The sequence below is a fragment of the Vigna umbellata genome, chromosome 3 (genome assembly GCF_029865625.1).
Source record: "Vigna umbellata cultivar VRB3 chromosome 3, Vumbellata_1.0, whole genome shotgun sequence".
Classification (NCBI taxonomy): Eukaryota; Viridiplantae; Streptophyta; class Magnoliopsida; order Fabales; family Fabaceae; genus Vigna; species Vigna umbellata.
Window position 1 is genome coordinate 48,079,558 of NC_142167.1, and position 26,578 is coordinate 48,106,135.

The following is a 26,578-nucleotide window of genomic DNA, read 5'->3' on the forward strand; positions in this document are numbered from 1 at the left end:
ATAGAATTTTCATAACAGAAGGCTATTCATTAGCCTTGGGATTTAAATGCTTAATTCCAGACATGAATGAAGTTACAAGAAAAGGAATATTGGTATTTTAATATCACAATTTTTTTTATTATCATTTGTTTGACATTATCCCGCACTATTATTTATTCTCTTTTTTTTTATATATATAAATACAAAAGTTATTTTTTGCAAACATCATTTTATTTCCATAAAAGTTGTAAAATGATAATTAAATAACTATTTTTTTAAAAAAAATTCTACCCCATTTTGTTGGATCATAATTTTCCAATTATACCTAATAAATATTAGAAGGAAAATTTAACGAGACAAGCTAGTCAGTTATTATCACAGAAAAGCTTTCAGTCTTTTGGTTTTCCAAATTCCATACATAGTTTAAGTATAAATATTAAACACTAACATTCATCAAAGTGTTTGAATTGAGTTTTTGAGTTCTGTACTCTTCATTCAGCTGATAGAATATGGGCAAAGAAGATAAGAAATTTGCCGTAGGAATCGACCTTGGTACAACGTATTCCTGCGTTGCAGTTTGGCTGGAGCAACACAGCAGAGTGGAGATAATCCACAATCAGCAAGGCGATAAAACCACACCTTCTTTTGTTGCCTTCACTGACAAACATAGATTCATTGGTGAAGTTGCTCGGATTCAGTCTGTCACCAATCCAGAAAACACTGTTTTTGGTATGATTTCATTCTCTCCAGCATTGAGTTGCTTATTCTTTAAGTGAGTTTTTGGAATGTCCTTTACATCAAATCATACATATGAACTTTAACTTTTGTTTTTCTCCAACACGATAGAGTTGTTTAAATGAATACAATTGCAATTATTTGTTGTTATTATGATTTCTCTACTGACTTTTACATACGGGATGTCTTTCCACTTTTGCAGATGCGAAGAGGTTGATTGGTAGGAAATTCAGTGATCCCTTTATTCAAAAAGAGAAAATGTTATGGCCATTCAAGGTTGGTGCAGGTGCTAACGACAAGCCTATAATCGTGGTTAAATACAAGGGTCAGGAGAAGTTCCTCTGTGCCGAAGAAATCTCATCTATGGTTCTCATGCAGATGCGGGAGATTGCCGAGGCGTACTTGGAAACACCTGTGAAGAATGTTGTTGTCACAGTGCCTGCTTATTTCAATGACTCTCAACGTAAAGCCACCAAAGATGCCGGTACCATTGCTGGTCTCAATGTTATGAGGATAATCAATGAGCCAACTGCTGCAGCTATTGCATATGGCCTTGACAAGAAGACTAACTGTGTTGGGGAGCGAAATGTTTTCATTTTTGATCTTGGCGGTGGTACTTTTGATGTGTCTCTCGTCACAATTCAGAACAAGGTCTTCCAAGTTCGGGCGACCGCTGGAAACACTCATCTGGGAGGAGAAGATTTTGACAATCGAATGGTGAACTACTTTGTGAAGGAGTTCAACAGTAAGAACAAGGTAGATATTAGTGGGAACCCGAGAGCCCTAAGGAGGTTGAGAACTGCATGTGAGAGGGCAAAAAGGATACTGTCATATGATATCACCACAGACATTGAGTTAGATGCGTTATTTAAGGGCATTGACTTCTGCTTTTCAATCACTCGTGCAAAGTTTGAGGAAATTAATATGGAGCTCTTTGAAGAATGTGTGGAGACAGTTGATAGATGTCTTAGGTATGCTAAGATGGACAAGAGCAGTGTAGACGATGTTGTGCTTGTTGGTGGTTCTTCCAGGATTCCAAAAGTGCAGGAACTACTGCGTGACTTCTTTGATGGAAAGGATCTGTGCAAGAGCATCAACCCTGATGAGGCTGTTGCTCATGGTGCAGCTGTTCAGGCTGCTTTGCTGAATGAAGGCATGAAGAATGTTCCAATCTTGGAGCTACTGGATGTTACACCTCTATCCCTTGGTGTAAGCACACATCCAGATGTCATGGGTGTGGTCATTCCCAGGAACACTACCATTCCCGTGAGCAAGATAGAAGTATTCCGCACAACAAACGATAACCAATATAGAGTGCGGATTGAAGTTTACGAGGGTGAGAGAGCAAGAGCCAGTGATAACAATTTGTTAGGTTCTTTTGTTCTTTCTGGATTTCCTCCTGCTCCTCGTGGTCATCCTTTGGATGTATGCTTTGCCATAGATTCAAATGGTATGTTAACTGTTTCAGCTGAGGAAAAAACCACTGGAAATAAGAATGAGATTATCATAACCAATGATAAAGAGAGACTGTCTCCTGAAGAAATTATGAAACTGATTCAAGAAGCTGAGAATTTTCAGGCGGAAGATAAGAAATTCCTTAGAAAGTCCAAAGCAATTAATTCTTTGGATGAATACGTTTACAAGATGAATAAGGCTTTGGAAAAGAAAGATATGATTTCTAAACTTAGCTCATCGACAAGGGAGAGGATTAGTTTGGCAATTAAGAAGGGTACAGAATTGCTGGATGGTAAAAATCAGCATGAGGAAGCATATGTATTTGAGGATTATCTGAAGAAGCTTGAGAGCCTCTATGAAGAAACAATAGGCAAGAATGGGTAGAAGCTTTTCCAATCTAGATTTTTGCTGTGCTGATTTGCCTCCTGCTATGTGATGAAAACAATCTTTTATGATTTATTTGGTATCTCAACATTGTTCAAGTTTCACTGTTTTGTAGTCGATATATAACCTTAATTAACATAGCTTTTGTTGATTTTGCTCAATCTGCGTCTGATTGACCCTTTGACTCATACCGATTGCTTATTTTTCCATCATGTGTGTTGCCATCGGTGCATCTCTTCTGTTGTTCATTTGCTATACTTACGTGAAAATAGAAAACAATTTTCTGTTGTAATTTTTTTAATTTGTTCAGTTAGAAAAATAATATTTTCCCCATGACAATAATTAAGCTTCCATTTTAACATTGATCTAAATAGGATCCTTTTAAGTAACTCGGCCGGATTTAAGTCTTACAAATTAAAAAAGATATGATTGAAAAGACCTTATCAAAATTAGTTAATCAAGTATTTTTCAATAAAGAATAATTACTGACCAAAATTAATAAATAATTTCCACTGGACTTAACTTCAATGACTCCAATCAATTGGCAATTCTACACAAGAAAGCTGTTTATGCGTCCATCTCTGTCTATGAACAAATTAAGCACAAATTCATCAAATTTTTCCAACCATAAACATCGAATAAAATTTTACTATTTTACAACATGATCCCATTAATGAAGTATAGTAATATAGTGATAAAGTTTACTGAGAACTTTAGAAGAGTGGAACCGAAACCTGTATAGATACCAGAAATGAAAGATAAGATTGGATCATTAAAGATCATAAAATACAAGCAGAGTGGATCCTGAGAATATAAGATTTTAATCATAGAATCCTTCCCCTTCATATGTGAAATATTTTTCTTATACACACTCTTACAATCTCACTGAACAATCCACTGTATCTGTTATAAATTGATGAGAGAATTCAGTTTACAGTGTGTCTGGTAGCAACTTACATTGCATAAACTATTTCTCCACTGCTATCAATATCAAGATCAGAATCTGTCTCTGGGTCCTCGTCCATGTCATCATCATCCATGTCCAAGCTACCAGTGAGATACTGGTTGAGAGACTGAGTTTTGGCTCCAGGAATTGTAGCCTCTCTAATTATCTGCATGATCTCTTCAACGCTCTGCATTGGCTGATGAGGCTCCTCAAACTGGTTGCTCATTGTGCTGTCCACCATCAGATCTGCCGGAAGGTTCGTCAAAAACCACTCGTGGCTTCGAATATCAGGAATAGTTATTCTCTGCATGAAACAATACCAGTCTTAAGGATAGATAAAAAAACAAACAAACAAGAGGGGCTTAACTTGAAATGGAATATTAATTTGAAGATTCATCTGTACTAGCTAGTAGCTGATGAAGCTACAGCTTTTCTTTCTTATCCGTTGTAAGAAACTCATGTCTAGATACATATTCCTGTCTTGCTCCCTTCTAGATATATAACATTCAATAGTATATACGAAGCACACAATTTTCAGATCGAAAAATTAATTAAAATTATAAGCTGACCTGTGCAGGATCTGCAACGAAGATCCTTGAGATTAGATGACGACATTCGGGAGATATATGAACATAATCAGGAATTGAGTACTGGACTTTCAAAATCCTCTGCAAACAAAATCCAACAGTTTAAACAAAATCAAACTGCAGTGACCTAAACACGGGTGCAGTAACCTACCTGAATTGTCTTTCGGAAATTTGCAGGTTCCTCTGGATCCTCAAAAGGATATGCACCTACCAACATGACGTATAAGGTCACCCCACAGGACCACACATCTGCAATCTGAGTCACAATTGAATGACAATGTCAGTGCAATGTATTAGTGAATAATTATTCAAGAAAATGCATAGCTGTCCTGAAAATAGTGCTTTCAGATTATAATCTAAAATTTTGTTTCATCTGTAGGAGATAAAGCATAACATTAGTCACAATCCTTTCTAACCATAAATGAAAAGCAAACATACTTCAAACATGATTATATAATAGTCTCACATTAATCAAACTTTTCTTCATGTTCCACAACCATCGATAAGAATCATTCACAGAGAAAGTGATGAGAAAACAAGGGAGGGCCGTTATGATATCCAGTTTGGAGAAAGATATTGACACCATACTCAAAAAAGAGGAAAATATGAGTGATAAGTCATGAGATTAATCGCCTCAGCGATAAGATCAAATTGGGATTCTTGTTACTTAGAACTCCACAAAGCTCTCACAGGTAAAAGTCCATTTTCTGACAGAACTCACAATTCACACCGGGGAACCATGAAAGAGATTGCAATGAGCCTTAAATAGAAAAAAGAAATATTTTTCATTTCTCACTCTTGGTTATGTTCTATTCTTCAGGAAAAAGAGCTCAATATTCTAGTTAAGGTTAAAAGTATTACACTATCGTCCTTGTAAGTTGTAGGTCATGTCTGCTGTTGACACCCAAACATAGCAACTTCAGTTATCAACCAAAGTCTACTACTCACTGGATTAGATTCAACAAATAGGATGATGCTAAAACAGTGACAATCCAATTAAACCCCTAGTGGTTACAGAACATATCATTATATGTTTTTCCATGCAACACCTAGAAATTACAATTGATAGTGTCTTTACTGACATTAAGACGGTAGATTCTACTCTGCATGGAATCAATCAACAGGTGGTTGTGGTGACCAACGTATAATTGCAAAGTATAAGAACCAAATACACTAATACAACAGTTCTATGAATATTCTTTGGGAGATGGAAGTTACATAATACCTTGCCATCATATTCTTTCTTAAGCAAAACTTCAGGAGCAATGTATGCAGGGGTACCGACTGTAGATTTTGGTTGTGAATGTAGTACAGAGGACTGCAAAAGTAACACAATCAAGATTTATGTCACAGATAGTACAAACTGATCCATAAATGCAAATAACAGATGAAGAAATTTCTTGATCTTGGGGTACAATAAAATTGCAATGAACTTCCCAAACAGTACCCAGTGCAAATATCAATCTGGAATTCATGTATTGTAAATGCAAAGAAAGAAAAGTACCTTCGAATACCCAAAATCACAAATCTTCAAACGAGGAGCTGGACTACCATCCAACAATGTGTTCTCCAACTTTAAGTCACGATGGCATACTTGCTTTATTAAAGAAGATAAATAGAGACATTCAAGTATGACAATTTACTGTATCTTTCAGCTGAAAATGCACTAATGAGAAAGTAAAAACTAAAATTGCCAAACTTACGTACCATTGCATGACAGAAGCTAACCCCTGATATAAGTTGTTGGAAGAAGAAGCGTGCCTGCAGCAAAACATAATAGGCATTAAGGGTAAATGGTAACTGCAACAACACTGGAAAGAATGCTTGATTGGAAAAGATTAGAACCTCATCTTCACCAAATCTTCCTGCTTTGCAAATCCGTTCAAATAATTCTCCTCCAGAGGCATATTCCATCACAATAGCCAAATGTGTAGGGGTTAGTATGACCTATACTTTCGGAGCATGAGAACTGATTAAAATACGCCTTAGGTACAATTAGGAAGAAATAGGCCAAGACTTTGGACGTGTACAGAGTTAAGAGAACAAACCTCCTTGAACCTGACAATATTGGGATGCCTCAATGATCTATGATTTATAATTTCCCTTCGTACATTTTCATCTATCTGTTAAGAAAAAAACATGATTAAGCTTAATGTAATGCAGGGAAAACCACATGCATGCAACACTATCCCTTTCAAACTTTATTTAACTCTACTGCATAACTTAGATTGACACAAACTCTAGATAAGCTTCATCTTAGGTGGGAATGCTGTTGTACTTGTGGCTTGTCAAACAAACAAGTGTCGAGGGTTTAAGGCAGCTATAACATTAGTTAAGAAAGTCTGCTATCAAGCACACTGTAGCATTTGCACTTTCAATTGAACCACTGCAGCCAACATTTAGAACCAAAAACAACACTTATAATGTGCGTTTGAAAACAGTAAGAGTTAATTGCCAAAAGAGACATGGGGGCACCACTAAGCTTAACTTTTATAGGTAGAAGATGAAAGCAAAATCTTGGTTCATATTTCCAAAGGCTGCAAATTCCATCCAAACACAAGAACAGCAAAACCTGCATACAATTAGATTAGGCAGCACGTACACATCCCAATTCTGAACAGACTGAAATCCAGATGTACACCCCTATCAATCCCCAACATCTCTTTTAGCACCATCCAACTGAAAACCAAAGCACCCACCACCACCAGTAGCACCATTTCCAACAAAGAACCCAATCAATCAAATCATAACCTACAGACTTCAGTTGCCAAAATCCCCCACCCAAACCAAAACTTTACAAGCACAATAAAGAGAAAAGGAAAGCTTAATTCACGAAAAAAGAACAAAAAAAGAAAAAATTTAGCTATAATGGAAAACAAACCTTTTCACCTCTCTCAATATACTTCACAGCAACAAGCTCCTCAGTGTGCTTGTCCCTCATGAGCCTAGCCACCCCAAAATTCCCCGACCCAATATCACGGACCAGCTCATACCTATCACTGTCATGCATGATTGGCATATCCATTCCTGGCCCAACAGTCATCGCAGAACGATCCATCTCCACCCCTTTACAAATCCCACCTTTACTTTTTCTATCACTATGCACCAAAACAACAACACCCCAACAGCAAAATCTTAGCTCTCACATTGAAACATCCAAAACCCAGATCAGATCTTTGAAAAACAAAACCAGGGTAGTGGCTGACAAAAATAAAACAAGGCAAAGCTGCTACTTGAGCCCGTGAAAAGGTTTCAACTTTCACCAACCAAACTAAATGGGGATATTTTATTCTTTCTTTCAGAGTTGGCAGTGGTTTAAGTAGGAAGTTGCAGGAGCAGAGGGTCGGTGATAGGCTCGTGAAAGTGAAACTGAACCTGAACGTGAAACCTCTCTGCTTTTCTTTTTTTCTCTCCCTCTCTTCTCTTCTCTTTTTGTGTGCCTTCTTTCACCAAAGTTTATCTTTTTGATTTTATCCAAAAAACTGAGAATCTGAGATGCATGAGGCTAGCAGGTTTCTAATTTCTTAATTTTTCTTTTTTTTCCTATGGATTTTCTATTTTGTGCTTTCAGCAACTCCAATGATGATCTGATCAGTTTCCATTTGTTTGTCACTAAATCAGTGAAACGTGTCAACCACAGACTGAGAAATTAAGGAACATTTTTACCATTTTTCTAGTTCAACTAAGTTTGCAACCTCTTTGGTTGGGTGAAAAAAAAAATAATGATATTTAACACCATTTTTTTTACCAATATTTTAATATTATTTGTGTTATTATATGATTCATCCAAAATTACTTTACCATCAATAATAATAATAATAACAATCATAAACACAAAAATCAATCGTACAATGTTAAAATATGGTCAAAGTATCATTATCTAATAATAAATAATCATTTAATTCTTAAAATCATTTTATTGTTATTGGATTGTAATTACTTTATAATTTTATCATCATAACTGGTTAAGAGCTTTATTTTTTATTTTATAGTTTCAAATTTGTTGACTTAATGTTTTTAGCATTAATTATTGTATTTAAAACAAGAGTTAAATATAATTTTAATTTCAAAATTTTAATGTAAAATTAAAATTTCAAAATTTTAATTATAATGTTTTTATGTGTCAAATTATGATTCATAACGTATCGTTTGATACATTTTAATTTAAATATTAATATAAAACGTTATTTAATATATAAAACATTATTTTTAATTAAATTAAAATTTTATATTTATTAATTTTTTAAATTTGATAATAAAAATATATTAATGTTTTAAAAAAGATTTTAGTTTAGCTTTTAACATCAGAAACTAAAAAATTAATTTTTAATTATTTGTTTTAAAATTTGAAGTTTTATCATCTCTTAAAATATTAAAATATAAATATATATTTAAACTATTTTTAACTTCAATTTCTAAATGATATTATTAAATATGATACTATTAAGTACATGATAATAATAACTCTTTTGATCAATAACTAGAAAATTTTATTTCTACATACAATAATATTTCAATCTTAAATTTGTTATTAATAATATTATTAGATCCATTTCCAATTGGCTGGAACTTAGACCAATCATAATTTTCCTCTTAGTATAGTTTTGTATTTCTACAATTGGCAGGAGTTACTTTATGAGTCAGAGTTATACATATATAGAAGGGAGCACCCATTATTGAGCAAGATAATGATAAAAGTGACAGAATGGTGTCAGTAACAGCAGCAACAAAGAATATTTAAAAATTGGAACAATAATGTATGCAAATAAAAAAGAAATAGGCACTAGAAGACAAATAAAAGTAGATGGATAAGTTAGCAGAAATGCAGAATGTGCATCCTCTTTCTTTGGTTCGTAGTACAGGCAGTATATTAAAGTTGTCGAAACTTCATGTCGAAGCAAATGGTATTGGACAAATAAATAAATATATATGTATATATATATATATATATATATATATATATATATATATATATATGTATATATTTTGAAAATGCATATAAAGTTTTATTTAGATAAATAACTTGATAAAAAAATTTATTTAAAAATTATTGGACAATGGCTTGAATCATAAAATTAATGATATTTTCAATAGGTTTAATCTTTTCGAACATTCTTATTTTTGTAGGATCGTCTCAAGTAGGTTCTCGTATTGTAAATGTTCTCGATTAGGTCCCTTATTATGAAAAATTGAATCAGTCTTACCGTTAGTTCCATACTAACACCGTTAAAAGGGATTACACGTGTCAGTTCGTGGTTTTTTTGAATTTTTAATTATATTTTTATTATTTTTATTTTTTATTTTTTATTTTTTTAAAAGTAAAATTTAAAAATGCCACGTGTCAAACTGATAGTGTGTCACGTGGCAATGGCAGTGTGACATGGCACTGACAGTGCTACATGTCATTGTCAGGCCACATGTCATTGCATTAGTTTCAATTTGGTCCCTGTATTTTTATTATGTTGCAATTTGATTCCTGTATTTTTATTTTGTGTCAATTTAGTCTTAATTTTCTCCTAAATAATGACTCTATTTATTTATAGATATTTTCTTTTATAGAGAAAGAAATAAGGAGAAGTAAAATTAATTTTTTTCACGAGTTAAATATAGTTTAACATATAAAAGTTATTTCCCATTAATTTTTCCAAAATTTAGTTTTTTATTGCTGTATTATTTAAATTTAGTTTTAATGGGAACTAATTTTATTTTCTACTTTTTTCTCTCTCTCTTTTAAATCTTATAAAGAATTTTCCTCCAAACAAACATAAAACTTTCTAACAAATTTTTTAGTACTTTTCATAACATTGTTTATATTAATATGATCTATAAAAAAAAGAGTATAATGTTTTTTTTTCTATTTTGAAAACATTGAGAATGCATTGTTGCTTTATTTTGCTAGAAAATCTCATAAATAAAGTATTTTTCTAAGCTAATATTACACGGTCTTCTCTAAGTTAATTAAGACTTTCTATTATTCCATTATAGTTGTTAGCTTAGGTCAATAGTAGCCTATATATAGTGTGCTCTTTTTAATACGTTAGAGGTTTAAAAAGAGGAAAAATTAAACTTAGAAAAAAAAAATCAAATGTTAGAATGCGTTTGTGTTAGAAGAATAAAAACTAATTATCAAGAATATAAATTGGGAATGTAGCATTTTCATCTCGAGAATGAGAAAAGTGATTTTTTAACCACTTGTACTTTAATTTAACTATAATTATTATTTTAATTATTTTATAATTTAAAAATATCCTTAAAAATGTTAAAATTTATCCAAATATTGTTTTCAAATTTTCTATGAAATAACATTAATAAAAATGAGGTGCGTATTGTTAGAATTACTCGCACACTTTCTGGGAAAACTTCCCAGAAGGTCACCCATCCCAGAATTACTCTGGGCTAAGCACGCTTAACCATGGAGTTCTTATGAGTCAGGCTACCGAAAAGCAAATGCATTTTGGTGATATGAGTAGCCAAATCAATCCCTTTTAAGCTATCCTTCAACTGTATAGTCCCATACCTACACAGTCTCCAGATCCCTCTCATTCCGGTGTATGTTCGATTCATCCATGTGTCCCTTCCACCGGAAGCCTTGCCAGGAGCCGCTCCTTGTCTGTGCCCCCTGCACCATGCTCCCTGCACCGGCGTCACTCCCCGCCCTTTTATCAGTGCCCGGGTGTCACACGTATTATTTTTAAACTGAGAGTTACTTCCTCGACCACTACCAAACGTTCCATGCACCACCACATACCTAATTTGTCCTTCTATAAAATGGATGTCAACGTCCATTTCACCTTCAATGGATGTTGACATCCGTTTATATATTTTATATTTTAGTTTATTGTTTTTATTAAAAAAAAAACTTCAACCGATGTGGCCACATCCATTAACGGATGTGCCACATCCATTTAATAGATTTTTACAAAGTATTTTATTTATTATTTAAATAATAATATATAAATTAAATTAATAATAATTATTTTAAAAAATTAAGTAATAAATAATTAAGTAATAATTTTAAAAAAATTAAATAATATTTATATATTAATTTAAAATAGAAAAAATTAAAAAACTGAAAACTAAAAAAAAAATTAATTCAACGTCACATAACACATCCATTTAGTAGATTTATAACAAAATTTTTAATTATTATTTGAATAATAATACATAAATTAAAATTAATAATAATTATTTTATTAAATAAAATAAAATTAATTTATAAATAATTAAATAATAATTTTAAAATAATTAAATAATATTTATATATTAATTTAAAATACAAAAATTAAAAAACTAAAAACTAAAATAAAAATTCCGTTTTAATATATTTATAAAAAATATTTTAATTATTATTTAAATAATAATACATAAATTAAATTAATAATAATTATTTTATTAAATAAAATAAAATTAATTTATAAATAATTAAGTAATAATTTTAAAAAAATTAAAAAATATTTATATATTATTTTAAAATACAATAAATTAAAAAACTAAAAATAAAAAAAAATCTTAACGGACGTGGTAATCTGTTGAAGAATAAAATTAAAATTCTTCGACGGATGTTGATATTCATTAAAGAAAATAGGTAAAAGTGTAGGATATTTTAAAATATAAAGGATAGTTTTAAAATTAAAAAAAAATATGATGATAGAAGAAGGAAAGTGAGGTGGTACAGGGAGTAACCCTCTTTTACACTTTATCCAGCCCAAACAAATGGGAAAGCCATGTTCATAATCAGGATATTTCTTCCTGCACCTCCATAGACAAATTTTTGCCCTTACCTTCTTCCCCACTACCACCGCAGCCCTCTCTCCCTTTTTCTTTCTCCACCTCCGTTGGCACCGATTTTTCTTTTTCACCACCACCAACATTCGTTCCTCCACCTCCATGGATGCTCCCATCTTCTTCCAACAGCTCTACCGAAGACACATTAGAAGGAACATCACCGTCCACGGCGGGGATGGCGGCGGCGAGGCAAAAGAGGGGGTCAGGGGGAAGGGCGCGAGGAAGAACGAGAGGGCGCTCATCACAGGCGAGGGTTCCGAGACTGCGACGACAAGGTAGGCGGCATTGCAGGAGTGGGATTTGGCGGCGAAGGAGGTGGAGAGGCTGAGGAACATTGTGAGGAGGCGGAGGAAGGATTTCAGCCATCACGTTATATCCTTAAAAAATACATTCTGGATTTTCCGAGTTGGAATACAAATTTTGTATTATAAATTATACAAATATATTTTCTATTTTATATTTTGAGCTATATAATTTAAAATATAAAATAAAGTATATATTTTGAATTATACAATTTAAAATAAAATAAAATAAATACATTATAAATTATATAGTTCAAAATATAATTTTACTTTACATTTTTATTATATAATCGAAAATATAATTTTTACATTTCAAATAATGTTTAAAATGAGAATTTTAAAATCTATAAAGATACAGGAAGAAACTATAGAAGTTTAGGAAGAAATGTCCTAAAAGAAGTCAAATTGTGATACATCAACAACATTATATATATATATATATATATATATATATATATATATATATATATATACACACACACACACACATTAACCTCAAGATAAAAGTGATCCATCCACACAAATGAAAGATTTTCATACCAAATTCTTACCGAAGTGTTATTCATTTTATTTTTGTTATTAGATTTTCAAGTAAATGAACTATCATGCTAAGAATGCATGGCATCAACATGTTGAAAATAAGATGAGTTAGGCTTAATTGATCTTTTAAATCTATTAACACACTCCTTTATTTTCAAGTAAATGAACCATCATGTTATCATTGCATGATATCAACATGTTCAAAATAAGATGGGTTAGACTTAATTGCTCTTGTAAACTTATTAACACACCACTTTTTTTTCATCCTTTGTTCTGACCTTGTGCACAAAATGATGTCATATATAGATAGATATACAATGTCAAACTCTTTAAATTTAATCAACATGATATCAAATTCTTGTTTTATATATATATATATATATATATGAATGTCTCATATGAAATATAGAAAAGTTTAATTATAGACATTTCAATGAATGTAAAGTCAATTCACAGTCACAAGGAAGACTATGAATAGTTGTAAGTGTACAACTACAACTTGTCTAACTCACCATATTTCAGCTTACTTTAATACATGTTTAAAGCAACTAAAATAAATGAATATGTATTTTCAAGATAAACTTTGTTTTCTTTAAAAGATTAAAATGAACCTATTATCTAATCAATATGATAAACTTTAGTTCTGCTAAAAAATAAGTAACTACATGCATGTGTTTCTTTCTATCACAAAACTCATTATTTTTCATAATAAAAAAAATGTTAAGGTATAAAAGAAGATTAACAAAAGTAAACACAAGTTTAACACACTATGATTTTGATTATAATAAAATAATATTTATCGTGCAATTTACAAAGTTTACATAATATTGGATGATCACATAAGTATTTGATGTGGTTTAAAGAAATATCCCATGCAAATACAAATTAAACAAAGACTTTGCAAATATTAATAAATGTTTTTTTATTTGAAGAGTGGACAAGGTATACTAAGAAATGTTAGATGTACATGGACTATATATAAGTTTGTTGAAGTTAGAGTTGTAAACTTGATCCATTATTTATGGGTCAACCCTAACCCATTCTTGAAAAATATTTCCTTTTAAGAAGTCCTCTCAAGCGCGAAAAAAAGAAGTTTTAGTTCGAAAGTTTCTTCTTAAATGGATTAACATTAGGTATAATGGAGATTTAACCCTACTACAACACTTTAATTAACTCTTAAAAACAATATCATTTATATATAAAATTATATATTTTATTAAATAGTCTAATATGATATAATTTTATTATATTTAAATCAATATTTTTATATCATAGTTATAATTTTGTCACTAAATAAAATATATAATATATAGTTTAATACAATACTAGAATCTATTTTTAAAGAAATACTACTATATCAAATGATGTCTTCTTGTAAAATATTTTTATATGCACATATTAATCCTCAGCACACAAATAATTAGTTTGAGTAATTTATTCTAAAAACTAAGTGAATATTTCACACAGTTAACTATTGTATGTAATGGAATTTGCAAATAAAAGTTACCCTTAAATAAGTTACAGGTCCCTAAGTATTACTCGTTATTGATTTGAGTACCAATAAATTATTTTTTCAAATTGAGCTTTTAGTTATAATTATAAAATTTTAGTTTAAGTATCAAAAAAAGAATTTATTTATATTTTTTCTATTGTTTCCTTTAACTTATCCTGAAATATTTTTAAATTTTTATTTTAGTCTCTCTACTTGGTTTTTATCAAACAACATATACCTTTTTTCATCATATAACGGAAATAGAAATTAGTTAACGGGTATCATTCTTTTAGACTTTAGATTATGTGATACATGTTTTACTTAATTAACATATACAAGTAGCTAAAATGACTTATATAAAAGTTTTTAATTTATCTAATATCCAATTTAAAAAATATATTAGATATTCAAAATAAAAATGAATCATATGTTAAAGATATGAAACTTATTTAAATAAGTTATTTGATAATATAAAGTATTGAGAAAATAAAATGTTGTTCATTCTAAAGATTCTATCCTTTACAATGCCTTCACGAGGAGGGAGGTGGTGAAGGAGTGACACAAATGCCTTGTAAGCATGAACAAGAGCAGGTCTTCACGTGAAGGAATTTTCTTTAATCTTTCATCTAAAGCTTAGATAAGGTATCTTATGTTCTTTGGTTTCAATCAACTTTCGTCTTGTAACTTTTCTGAAAGTGAGAGAAAATCATGTTCACTTGATCACATGCAATTTTAGTGCTATCTGTCAGACTCCATCAAAACACAACAAAAAAAACCCAAGTAGTGGGATCCATGTGTCAAGAAGAGAGTGAGCGTCTCAGTTAGTGGAAAGCAGGTGGCTGCAGGAGAGTGACATTCGTTTTGGGGTGACGACAGTATTTAAGGCCAAATTTCAAATGTCGTGCCACTTCTCTGTGTGCCTTTCTTCTTCTCCAAACTGCTAAACACATTTTTCTCCTCCTTCTCTCTAAGAAAACCTTACCTTTTCTTCTTCAGATCACCTCTCTGGCACCGTGTGAACACTCCCGGCGTTAAGAGCTTCCGTTTGAATCGATCGGTTTGTAATTCTGAGCTGGTGAGTTTCCTTCTCTTTAGTACGTTCGTTTAATCTCACATGCAACTCTCTATTTCTGGTCGCCTGAGGGGATAGTATAATTCTGAGTGTCCTGGTTTCTCTGTTTGGTCCAGTACTCCTAAAACGGGATTGTCGAACGTTAGGTCATTGGTAGTGGGGAGCTACATTCTGCCTCGTTGAGCGTTCGGTTACATATAGAGGTAAGAGGAACTTATATAATTTGATTAAATTCTTGTTTGAACGTTGGTATGTTTGCATGATACGTTGTTTGATTATTTGATGAGTATGAGATATGTGTGTACTGCTTGTTTGGACGTGTGGATGGAGGAATGATGCATGTGGTAAATTGATTTGAGATATAGATTGATCGTCAACTGTAGTAATCTGAGTAAAGGTGGTAATATGGTTGAGCGTCCGTCTATATTAGGTTCTTCTTATATAAGGAATTTCGGTAATAACGACTGTGTTATAATATTAGATATGTATGAATGAATGTTCAGCCTAAGTGTAGTTCTTCTTTAGACTTCCTAAACAGTTTAATTAATGCGTTATATACTACTTAAGGTCGTAGACATTATCGTTCTTTTTCATTCAGAATAAGTGGTGGCTCAATTGTGTGTGTGTGTGTGTGTGTGTGTGTATATATATATATATATATATATTCATTCATTTTATGTGAGTTTATTAGTGATCGGTTTTGGACCAAGCCTTCAGTCTCAGTAGCGCTCGTTCCTGATAAGCACTTGGTCTTGGACCAGCGCTCGTTCGATAGTGTTCGGTTTCTACAGGGCTCGGTCTTAAACCAAGCGCTGGGTCTTGTTTTCTATAATATATTATTATTGCTTTTAGAATAGGAGTCTTCATTCAAACTCGATAGCGTTTGTTACTCATAGTTTCTCATCAGTATTAGTATTGTGTGTCAAACAATGTTGGTTCGTAAAAGGTGTCGGCCTAGAGTCTTAGTACTCGGCCTAGGCTGCGTGGCGTCCGGTTTGAACTCTTAGGGGTCTGCTTATTGAAGTGGATAAGTAGCACTCAGTTATGTTAATTTCTAAGAAATGTTATGCTAGTCGTACTTACACTATGATGAGAGTATGAGATCGTATTTCAGTTGAATGTATTAAGGATGAGGTATGAGAAAATTTGAAATGTGATGTGAATGAACTAGTTTGATTATGAACGAGTATTCCAGGGAGGAATATCTCAGAAAGTGGTTATTGATTGGTAAAGTATGAATGTGGGCAAAGCTTAGAAGGCGTTCATCTTGATATTCCATGATTACTCGTTCTCATGTAGAGAGGAGTAAATCATGTGTGGGAATGGCAGGATGTCCTAGTCCATAAGGTTAACTTGGACGGAACGGATCAACCTCGGGTGTCAACTGTTGAGGGTATCTCAGTTACTACATCACCCGAGTGCACGAACGTCGTAGCTACACAGGATTCATACAGTCTGGACAGTCAGAGTCAAGTGGTCGTATTTGCATGCCTTGATGTATGAATGATAAATTGGGTGTTGTTGATTTAGTTATGAATGTTGTACGTTGTTATTGAAGAAATTAAATTACATAAGCTTACCCTGTTTATCATTTTTGTCCGTGTGTTGTGCGTTCTGTCGTTATCCTGTTGCAATGATCATTCGTGTAGATGTGAGCAGAAGTAGAAGAGCTGCTGGAAGAAGTATTGGAAGACGCGACGGAAGTGAAGGCCGAACCTTAGGGACGTTCGGTCTGTTGTTAGCTTTATATTTTGTAAGACCGTTCGGTATGAGTTATTTTGTTCACCGTTCGGTCTAGTAGTAGCTAGCGTACGTTTTTAAATCCTCTGTTTTTATTAAGGCCGTTCGGCCATAATCGTATCTCGTTCTATGTAGAACTGATCTGTAATATTATTAATATGAGATGATTCTCGTATATGGTTTTACACTGTATTTTTAGAATATTACACTACATCTTTCTAGAACAAGAACCAATCTTTCAAAAATCAAATAGATGAATAAATGATGAAAAAAACCTTATTTAAATTTGAGTTTATGTCCCATTAGTGATAAAGAAAGTTGAATACATTATAAAACAAAAACATAAATTTATTATTTTTAGGTTTTGAATGGAAAATAATGTTATTTTTTAGATAATTTATTATGCATAGAAAATTTAAATGTAAGTCTATATTTTATATTGAATGAAAATAGAAAAGTTGAATATTTTATAAAAAAATTCATAAATCTATTATTTTAAAGATTTTATATTGAAGATAGTGTATTTTTTTTATAATAGTTCGAATTTAATTAGTATTATGTGTTTTAACAATTTTTTTATCCAAAAACCCAAAATTATTTTTTATTTTTATATAATTCTAGTTTGAATTCCATTAGTATTATGTCTTTTTAATCATCTTTTCTCCAAAAACCTATCACTAAAAAAATTCAAAGTTAAATTTTTCAATAAATTATACTATAATAAAAATAAAATAAAATAAATAAAAATGAAAAAATGATTTTTTTATTAGTATGGTGATGCACCTAACCTCCATTCTTTTTATTTGGTCATCAAAATTTAGAGGATTTGTTGGCAACTAACAAACCATTTGGTCAAGTTACACACCACTTTGTCTTTGTCAAACGAACTAAAATTCTATGCCTCCCACTTCTGCTTTTGTGTTTTCTTCTTCTTCTTTTAATTTAGTCAATAATATTCTGTTTTGATTATACGAGACAATGGCCCATATCCTGCTTCTTTCAATTCAATGCTATAATTTCTTCCATGGAAAGAAACGCCTTTGCATTTCTTCAAAAAAAAGTCCTCAACTGTGATCTTATTATTATTATAAGCTAAAATAAAGACGCTTCTTTTATTTATTTATTTTTTATAAATTTTTAAGACGTGATGTACATCTAAAAATAATTTATATAATATTGTTATTATTATTTAGTGTATCTGCTTGTCATTATTGTGGACACTAGATGGTGTATAAGATATAATAAATCATTTTGTAAAATATTTTTGTAATCTGTTCCTAACATGGTACACATTCCTAGAAGCATTAATACTGAAGAATATTGGCAGTCCATTCCAATTTTGTGTTTGATGGAAAGAACTTTCATCTACTTTTTAGCCAACCTTCATTTATTTTGCATATATCTAAGTCAAATCAAATACAAATTTATAGGCTGCACTATATACTTTTATCTTTGTTAAGATATATTATCTAAATTCCTGTAATTTTAGTCATATTCAGTTTTTAATTCTGAAAAAATGAACTCTTTGACTTTTTATAAACACTAGATTTTCAAAATAATTTCCTTCTTCAAGGATGTAACAAGTATTTAGTATCATATATATTGAACTAATGCATCAAGTATTTATATAACTAAAGGTGATTTAATCTATATATATATAATTGATTAAATACACACATCTATAATTTTAATAAGAAGATTAAAATAAAAACAGAGACAACAGTATATTAATAACCATATAACAATTAATGTAAATATAAAAACAATTAAAGAATTATTATAATAGAATTATTAGTCTTGAAATCTGAGCAAACCTACACATTTTTCTTTGCTTTAAATAGCAGTTGATTCCTGACTTATTAAAGTGGCTTATAGACTTTGAATATTAGAATAACGTAATTTATCATTATTTGACTCCTTCCTCCTTTTCTATACTTTTTAATAGCAACAAAAAATAGCAATAGATTTGGCACTTATTTTATAGGCGTTGGTAAATCTTGAAAGAAATGGCAATCTTAATTTATGTATAAAATTATTTCAAACTTATCCAAGTGACAACATTTATTACAAATATATTGGAGACTCTAAACAATAGTTAAATCATATAAGAATCCCATCAAAAAGATTACGACGCATGATAATGTAACATAAATAAATAAAAATCACATTAAATATCTAAATAAAAAATTAACTAATGAGAAAAACCATCGTTGATTGTGTCATTTTTTCAAATTGCATAATGCAGTGGTATCTAGAGTTGTTTATCGTCATTTTCACGTGCTAAATTTTTTATTGATTTAATATTTCAATTCTAATTGTTTTTTTTAAATCGTATTGATTATGCTCTAAAAATTTATCAGATTATAATATAATATATTATTTACTATATGATTGGATAATAGGCCAACACGGTTCAAAACAATGTTTTAAAATTGACTATAATATCGTACTCAAATATTTTAAGAATTTAAAAAATATAGTATTAGAGTTTATTGATGTTTTAAGATAACGATATCAAATATTTTAATGATAAATAATTTGATAATATAAATAAAAATTTATAAACACGTTTCATTATCTAAAACACTCACCATTTTTTTAGAATTCTTTCTCTGACTTTTTTTTTTTATTTCTACAAATTCTAACTTCTAGATCATTTATTTGAGAATCAGGAAACGTCTAAGAGATCACAATATTGTATTCTCCATATTCATCCTATCAGTTTCATTGTAGAGCAAGTAAGTTTATGTTTCTTTTTTCTTTCATTTTTAGTTAAGGTCATGCGTAGGAGTTCTTCGCATGTGTCATGTGAGTTCCTTTTCTAACCTTTCGTTGATAAGAAGTTATAAGGACTTGTTATGATCATATTTTTGTGGTTTATAGACGTTTTTAGAAGTTCCTTGAGCTTGAAGCAAGGGTAGTGCATATATAGAGTAGTGCCGTCAAAATGGGTTGCAACCCGTAAACCAATCCGGTCCACCACAGGTTTGAGCTGGGTTGGGTTGCAAAAAAATGTAATTTTTTTAATGCAGGTTAGTTTTCAACCCGACTCACTTAGAACCTGGCTTACCCGGGTTGAATCCATGGTGAGTCGGGTTGATGCCTAATTTAATTTAATTATTTATTATTTTATGTTTAATTACTATTAGTTAATATTTTTTTATTATATTGTAGATGAGATAAAAAAAAAGATTTTCTAGGAGAGAAAAATATTATAGATTTATCTATTCAAGACTCTAATATTATAGATGGACAAGTGATACAAAAATTATCAATATTCAAAACTTATTTATTCGTCTTTTGTGCTTGTTTTTGGATTATGCTTGGATTGTATGATATTTTTATTTTATTTTGAATTGTCTTTGGAGTTTAATATCATTTTAGAATGAAATTTATTTAGATTTGAATTTAAAAATATATAATTTTTTATTTAAAAACACTTATAATTAAGTGAGTCAATTAGTCAACCCGTTTAACCCACCAACCCGTCATGGTGAGTCGGGTCAGGTTCAAATTTTTTCAGCTCGCTAATAAATGAGCCGGGTTGAGTTGGCTCACTAAGTGACCAACCCGTGGTAGGTCGGGCCGGGTTACCCATTTTGACAGTTCTAATATAGAGCTTGGTAGCATTCTCCTTAAAGTAAGAGAAACTAATGACCTTTCTTAATGTTATTTAATTGAGGATTATAGTTAGGTTATGTTGAATTTGGTTGAAATTATAATTTTATTTGTCTTAGTATAAATTGTGATTTGAACAATTTTAAAATAGTTAATTGATGCTTGGTGTTGTGATTGATACTTTAGACTTTGATGAATCTGTTTCGAATAGATCTTGATTGTGAATTTTCTGTGGTTGTGAAGTTGGTGATGTTATTTGATTGAAATATTGGGAAGAAAAGGTTCAACTTGGTTGTAGGTCAATTTTAGTCTAACAATAGAGGTCTTAATAGGTGAGTTTTAGAAAATTGGTTTTAGTGGAAAAATAATGTTTTAGGTTCAGACTAAAGATCATGACAAACTTAAATATTTCTTAGGTATTGAGGTGACACAATCCAATGGTATTGTTATATTTCAAAGGAAGTATGTATTGAATATTTTGAAGGAAACTAGGTTTATAAATTCAAAATCTATTGACACACCCATGGATTCTAATACTAAACTTATATCAAAACAAGGGAGCTTATGTCAGACCTCAAGCAGTATAGAAGACTAGTAGGAGAATTGAATTATCTTACCATTACCTGTCCTTGCATTTCCTTTGCAATTAGTATGGTAAACCAACTTCTTAATTCCTTATGTGAATATAATTGGAATGCAATTATTCATATATTAAAGTACATTAAAGGATCTTCTAGTGATTGGATAGGATCTCCTTTTGATATAAGGTTTACATTCGAATATTGTGTCTCCATTGGTGGTAACTTGATATCTTAGAAAAGCAAGAAATAGAGTGTTATGACAAGATCTAGTATATAGAAGCAAAATAGAGAGTTATGGCCTTAGTCACTTGTAAACTTGTTTGGTTTAAGCAATTGCTTAGAGAGTCACAATTGAAGATGTCACTCAAATGACACTTATATGTGACAATTAGACTGCTCTTCATATTAGTTCTAATATTGTCTTTCATGAAAGGACCAACCGATTGAGATTGGTCGTCATTTCATTTGAGAGAATATTGTATTTGAAGATATCAAGACTATGCTCGTAAATTCAAGTAATCCGTTAGCAGTTATTTTCACTAAGTCTTTATGTGATCAATAATTGATTATATTTGTAACAAACTTGATACGATTTATATGTATAAGTATGAAGGAAAGTGTTAAGTATATTAAATTTTTAAATATCTTAAGTAGTTATTTTTATCTTTTATCTTTAGTTAGTTTGTTATTTTGGGTTTTAACTCATTTTTTTTTATTATAAACACAATAACTTATTATATATTTAACAGAAAGATAGATTAATCATACTTAAACTTTTTTATTATATTGAACAATGTTTTCTAAATATTTACCTGTAGAACGGATTCTAGTTTAAGAATTCTTGATTTTACGTGAAAAACAACAAACAAAAGAGTGAGAGAAAAAAGTATAATCTATGAAGCTTATAAAGTAATTAAGAACTCAGACCATAAAACTTGTTTTATCGCTTTGGTTTTAGTTTAAAAGGTTTTGTTACATCCGCTCAGATCTTTTGTTAAACAGGTTATGATATTGGTTTATATTATACATCAATAGGTTAACAAAAGTAGATATATTATTGATTAATGTAAATTTAAAAAATGTATAACAAAATATTATGATGAAGACCCTTAAGTATTTTTTTATTAATCATTTAATCAAATTTAAGAGTGAAATACTTCATTTGAGCCACAGCTACGCAGAGGCTACTTTTTTATAAAACAAAAAAGTTACATTAATATTATAATTTCACTAAATTACACAATATCTTCTATTAAATGCTTATAATATGGGAAAAAAATAGAAATACTTGCATAATTTAAAAAACGCCAAGATAATTAATATAACTTACACAAAAAGTATAAGTTTTCTCTTCTATTTTTCAATTATATATTTAATAAGACTGAATTTCCGTTGATTTTTTCAATAATTAATATCTCAGTTCGTTATTTTCAGTATATTTTTCCGCGCTAATTATTTTCTTTAACAATATTTAAACTCCGGCTGTTACTTAAAAAAAAGTCAAATTGAATCCAATATTTCAAGGAACAATACTTTTAAAATTAAAATTTGAAAAAAAAATATAATATCAGTAGGAATTATTCACTAATAATAATAAACAAAATTTGACTTTAATGAAAAAAAAACCTTATATATATATATATGCATATATATTATTCTTATTTTACTACTGCAAATTCCATTGTTATTAATTTTAACTTTCCTAATCACTAAGATATTTCATCGTCACATCATAATCTTAATAGTAATTATATAACAATAAAACATTATTATTTATTATATAATCATATTTTAATTTTTTTTACTGATGTATTATTATTATTTGATTTGAAATTCGTCTTTCAGACTTATCTGATTTGCAAATCACAATCAAAGTCTCTTCAAATATTCCAATTCGAAAGTCGAATCCCACCAATTCTGCAACTATAAATTCTCCGTTTTTTAATTCTTCTTTCATCTCTTCACTATTTCACTTCTCTCTCTTTCTTCTTCTTTCATTCCTTTCTCACTTTTTTGACTGCAAAATCAAATGACAAAAACAGAAGAATAATCTCGTAGCCACTGCAACTCACAAAACAAGAGAGAAAGAACAACCTTTTTTTATCATAAGAAGTTGCACTGTGACACCACCACCATCATCATCTTCATCATCATGATTCCCGTTCCTCAAGAAGAACCAAGCTTAGATTTCAGACCCTCTTTTGTTAACAATATCGTCACTGATTTTCTCTCCCATCTTTCCTCCATCCCAAATGCCTGCAACAGGATGTCCTTGCTCCAGGAATTTCTCACCAGATTGGAACTTGAATTGGTCAAGATCCAAGCGTTCAAACGCGAGCTTCCTCTCTGCATGTTCCTCTTAAACGATGGTTCGTTTTTTTCTTGAAATAAAAACCACTTTTTGGACGTCTAACCAATGTTGGTTTCGACTAGTTCGTGAAGATAACACTCATATCTCACACGAACGTGATTTTCAGTTCTGTTTTCGATGACGGGCTCTGTTAGTGAGAAATCATTAAGTGTTTTTTTGAATGAACTATTGTACCTGTGACGATGCTGTGCGTATTCGGAACATTACTAACTCGCTGAAACTTTTCTTTTACGTTGATAAAGATTATGTTTTGATGGTTTTTGGCAGATGGGTTGTGTTTATATTCTCTTCATCTTTCCATGGACTAATATTAGTACTGTTCTTGCTTTTATGGTTGCAGCTATTTCAGCTTTGAAGGAGGAGCTAGCGAAATGCAGAGCTTTCAAGGCTGAGCCTGTTTTGGAGGAGTTCATTCCTCTGAAGAGAGAGTATGAGGAGAAGGAGGATAATGAGAAGGAAGAGGAATGCAGAAACAAGAATGATTGGGTGAGTTCTTTCCAGCTTTGGAACACAGAAGATGAAGCTTATCATAGGAGCAAGGCATGTAGATTGGAGCAGAAACAAAAGAAGGTAGTATTACAGAGATTGTTATATGTGTGTGGGTTCTGTAAAGTTGATGAATTTAATTTTGTTTGTTTTCTGTTATTTGGCCATGGCAGAGTAAAGGAGAAGAAAGAAAATCTATGGAAAAGGACTATTTCCGACATGATAGTAATAGAAATGTAGAGAGAGGATTTGTTATGCCTTTGTCCACTTACCTTGCAACAGAGGAAGAATGTGTTGTGGATGGACTTTCTCTCAAGACACCTGCAACTGCAGTGAAAAACACAAGAGAGGGACGTGGTTCCAGAATCAGCTCTTGCAGGGTGGTTTCCTCCGCTCCTTCGCCCATGCTGCTGCCGCAAAGTGGCCGGAAACAAAGGAGGTGCTGGTCGCCGGAGTTGCATCACCGATTTGTTAAGGCATTAGAGGAGCTTGGAGGCTCTCAAGGTAGGAGATTAAAACTAACATAACTTCAATCTTATCCAGGCACCTAACTAGTACAATACAACTATTTTTCTTCTTTGAATAGCAGTTAGCATTTTGAATCATGGAAACTGTGGTTGGGTTATTAAATGGATGAATTAGGTATTTGATGCTTGAATTGTGTGGATATGAAAATCGTCACTTCTTTTTCAGTTTGGATCAGCCAAGATTACATAGGAAACTGTACATATTGCATTGCATATGTATGTTATATGGTCACAGTGAAAGTTCTTTACAAACAGATTTAAGTTTGGAAAGTCATAATCATGTGAAATCTTAGTTCATAATTGTCTAATCTTTTTGTTATTTCATTGTAGCAGCTACACCAAAGCAAATTAGGGAACTCATGAGGGTTGATGGCCTGACCAACGACGAAGTAAAGAGTCATTTACAAGTGCGTTCGTGTTGTTCATTTCTCCCTGTGCCTCCTAATGTTTGACTTGAGATTAAAGCTTAGTAGATTGTTATTGCAGAAATACAGACTTCATACAAGGAGAGTTCCAGCTGCTACAGCTGCAAATTGTAGTATCTCTGGTGCAGATCTTGGAGGCTTGTGGATGCACAAAGAATCATTGAAGGGTACAAGTTCTTGTTCTCCTCAAGGGCCTCTCCAATTCGCTACAAAATCTGGGGAAACGACATCCACAACAGAAGGTGACAACATGATAGATGATGATGTAAAATCGGACTTATAACTCTGGAATGTCACATTCAAAACAAAAACATGGAAAAGGTGATGTCTAGATGTTTTCTCACCGTGAATTTTGCAGATAAAATTAGAGGAGTTTCACATCTACTCAAGAACAACACATGATTACATAAAAGAGGATGGATCTTCGGAGAGAGGCTTTTGAAAATTTGAAGGACCAGTTTTCCTTCCATCCCATGAGTTTTGATATGATACTCTGAGGAAAGAATAAGCCTTTTCACATTAAGAAGCAGGAGCAGTTTATTTTTCCAATATCACAATGATCATTCATTTCTTCTTTTTCCACGAAATCATTATTATAGAGCTGAAGGAGAAAACTCCGACACGTCTTTGAAGGGATTTCTGCAGTTATAGGTGGATTTTGGAGTTTCATGATTTCATGGATGACTTAATTAGCTTAGATTATCCATGTCTGAGAACGTGTACTGATTGTAGCAGAGTCAAAATAAGTTTATGATGTAACTCCCAGTTTTGTTCTCTATCTTGTGTATTGTAATAATAGTGGTGAAGGATTGTTCAGCTTTTAACATGGAATACCTTGATTGATGCTCTATCAGTGTTGGAGGCAAAGTAGGTTATGAAAGTTGTAAATTTGTCATAATAGCTAGGGAGTGAGAGATAAAGAAAAAAAGAAGCTTGATACAATTTTGTATACAAAGTTCACAAGACTGTCAGAAAACTTGTTAAAATATGATTTTGATAAAAGGAAAAGAAATATTGTTAAAGTCTACATATGGAATAGTTGTGAACCACTCATATTTAGTGTTTGATTCAACTTATTTTAAAAGAAATAATTGCTATCTTTTGCAGTTTTGTGAAACAGAATTGAAAAATATGGAATGGTAATATTATTATGTCTTGTTGAGAATTTAAATGTAATTTTAAGTCTTTCATGTAAAAGTGAGAAAGTTGGAAGAAGTTAGTAAATTTATCATATTTTCATTTGAAAATGGTGTCAATTGATTGGATTTATGTCTATTGATATTGTATTTTTTTAAAAGTAATTTTTCTCTCAAAAGACCTATTATGTATATAGGGAATGTTATGAGTTTTTGTTTGATTGAGTTAGCAAAATATGCCCATCAACCAATTATATTGTCTTTGCCTCTAAGATACTCTTTCATAATCAAGAATGAGGATTGCTCTCTATGTTTAATTTAACAATAATAATAATTTGACATTGTTTTAGTTTTTAACATTTATTTGACATAGTGTAAGATACATTTTTGTTGAATTTTCAGACAGTATATAATTTT

General features: G+C 31.1%; 3 protein-coding genes across 8 annotated transcripts; 2 read left to right on the top strand and 1 right to left on the bottom strand.

The window, feature by feature from the left end:
• Window positions 1-465: 465 nt before the first annotated feature.
• Window positions 466-2,708, top strand: LOC124847005 (heat shock 70 kDa protein 4-like). Its single transcript, XM_047324386.2, has 2 exons — window positions 466-708; window positions 917-2,708. Exons 1-2 carry the CDS (start codon window positions 489-491, stop codon window positions 2,551-2,553), a joined length of 1,857 nt encoding a protein of 618 aa, XP_047180342.2. The 5' UTR covers window positions 466-488; the 3' UTR covers window positions 2,554-2,708.
• A 586-nt stretch (window positions 2,709-3,294) lies between these two features.
• Window positions 3,295-7,676, bottom strand: LOC124847007 (serine/threonine-protein kinase SRK2E-like). Of its 2 annotated transcripts, XM_047324389.2 has the most exons (9): window positions 6,968-7,672; window positions 6,135-6,209; window positions 5,932-6,033; window positions 5,794-5,847; window positions 5,591-5,683; window positions 5,312-5,404; window positions 4,238-4,342; window positions 4,069-4,167; window positions 3,295-3,803 (listed from the first exon to the last, which is right to left on the bottom strand). In XM_047324389.2, the coding sequence occupies exons 1-9, from the start codon at window positions 7,142-7,144 to the stop codon at window positions 3,507-3,509; spliced, it is 1,095 nt and encodes a 364-aa protein (XP_047180345.1). In that variant the 5' UTR covers window positions 7,145-7,672; the 3' UTR covers window positions 3,295-3,506. The 2 variants fall into 2 exon arrangements, with proteins under 2 accessions (XP_047180345.1, XP_087966902.1); XM_088110776.1 differs by having other exon boundaries at window positions 5,794-6,033; window positions 6,968-7,676.
• A 15,482-nt stretch (window positions 7,677-23,158) lies between these two features.
• Window positions 23,159-25,875, top strand: LOC124845933 (myb family transcription factor EFM-like). Of its 5 annotated transcripts, none has more exons than XR_015784718.1 (6): window positions 23,159-23,585; window positions 23,928-24,157; window positions 24,247-24,577; window positions 24,931-25,007; window positions 25,074-25,267; window positions 25,384-25,875. XR_015784718.1 is itself a non-coding variant. In XM_088108483.1 (6 exons), the coding sequence occupies exons 1-6, from the start codon at window positions 23,369-23,371 to the stop codon at window positions 25,425-25,427; spliced, it is 1,080 nt and encodes a 359-aa protein (XP_087964609.1). In that variant the 5' UTR covers window positions 23,159-23,368; the 3' UTR covers window positions 25,428-25,875. The 5 variants fall into 5 exon arrangements, 3 of the variants coding, with proteins under 3 accessions (XP_087964609.1, XP_087964611.1, XP_087964610.1); XM_088108483.1 differs by having other exon boundaries at window positions 25,087-25,267; XR_015784719.1 differs by having other exon boundaries at window positions 23,160-23,585; window positions 24,934-25,007.
• Window positions 25,876-26,578: the final 703 nt, after the last annotated feature.

What these genes read in the sequence shown, in the direction of transcription:
- LOC124845933 (XM_088108483.1), top strand. Translation starts at nt 23,369, where the DNA reads ATGATTCCCGTTCCTCAAGAAGAACCAAGCTTAGATTTCAGACCCTCT. An exon ending in CATGTTCCTCTTAAACGATG is followed by an intron (nt 23,586 to 23,927) that starts GTTCGTTTTTTT and finishes TTATGGTTGCAG; the next exon opens with CTATTTCAGCTTTGAAGGAG. An exon ending in TGGAGCAGAAACAAAAGAAG is followed by an intron (nt 24,158 to 24,246) that starts GTAGTATTACAG and finishes TGGCCATGGCAG; the next exon opens with AGTAAAGGAGAAGAAAGAAA.
- LOC124847005 (XM_047324386.2), top strand. Translation starts at nt 489, where the DNA reads ATGGGCAAAGAAGATAAGAAATTTGCCGTAGGAATCGACCTTGGTACA. An exon ending in TCCAGAAAACACTGTTTTTG is followed by an intron (nt 709 to 916) that starts GTATGATTTCAT and finishes CCACTTTTGCAG; the next exon opens with ATGCGAAGAGGTTGATTGGT.
- LOC124847007 (XM_088110776.1), bottom strand. Translation starts at nt 7,144, where the DNA reads ATGGATCGTTCTGCGATGACTGTTGGGCCAGGAATGGATATGCCAATC. An exon ending in ATATTGTCAGGTTCAAGGAG is followed by an intron (nt 6,034 to 6,134) that starts GTTTGTTCTCTT and finishes CCGAAAGTATAG; the next exon opens with GTCATACTAACCCCTACACA. An exon ending in TCGTTGCAGATCCTGCACAG is followed by an intron (nt 3,804 to 4,068) that starts GTCAGCTTATAA and finishes TGTTTCATGCAG; the next exon opens with AGAATAACTATTCCTGATAT.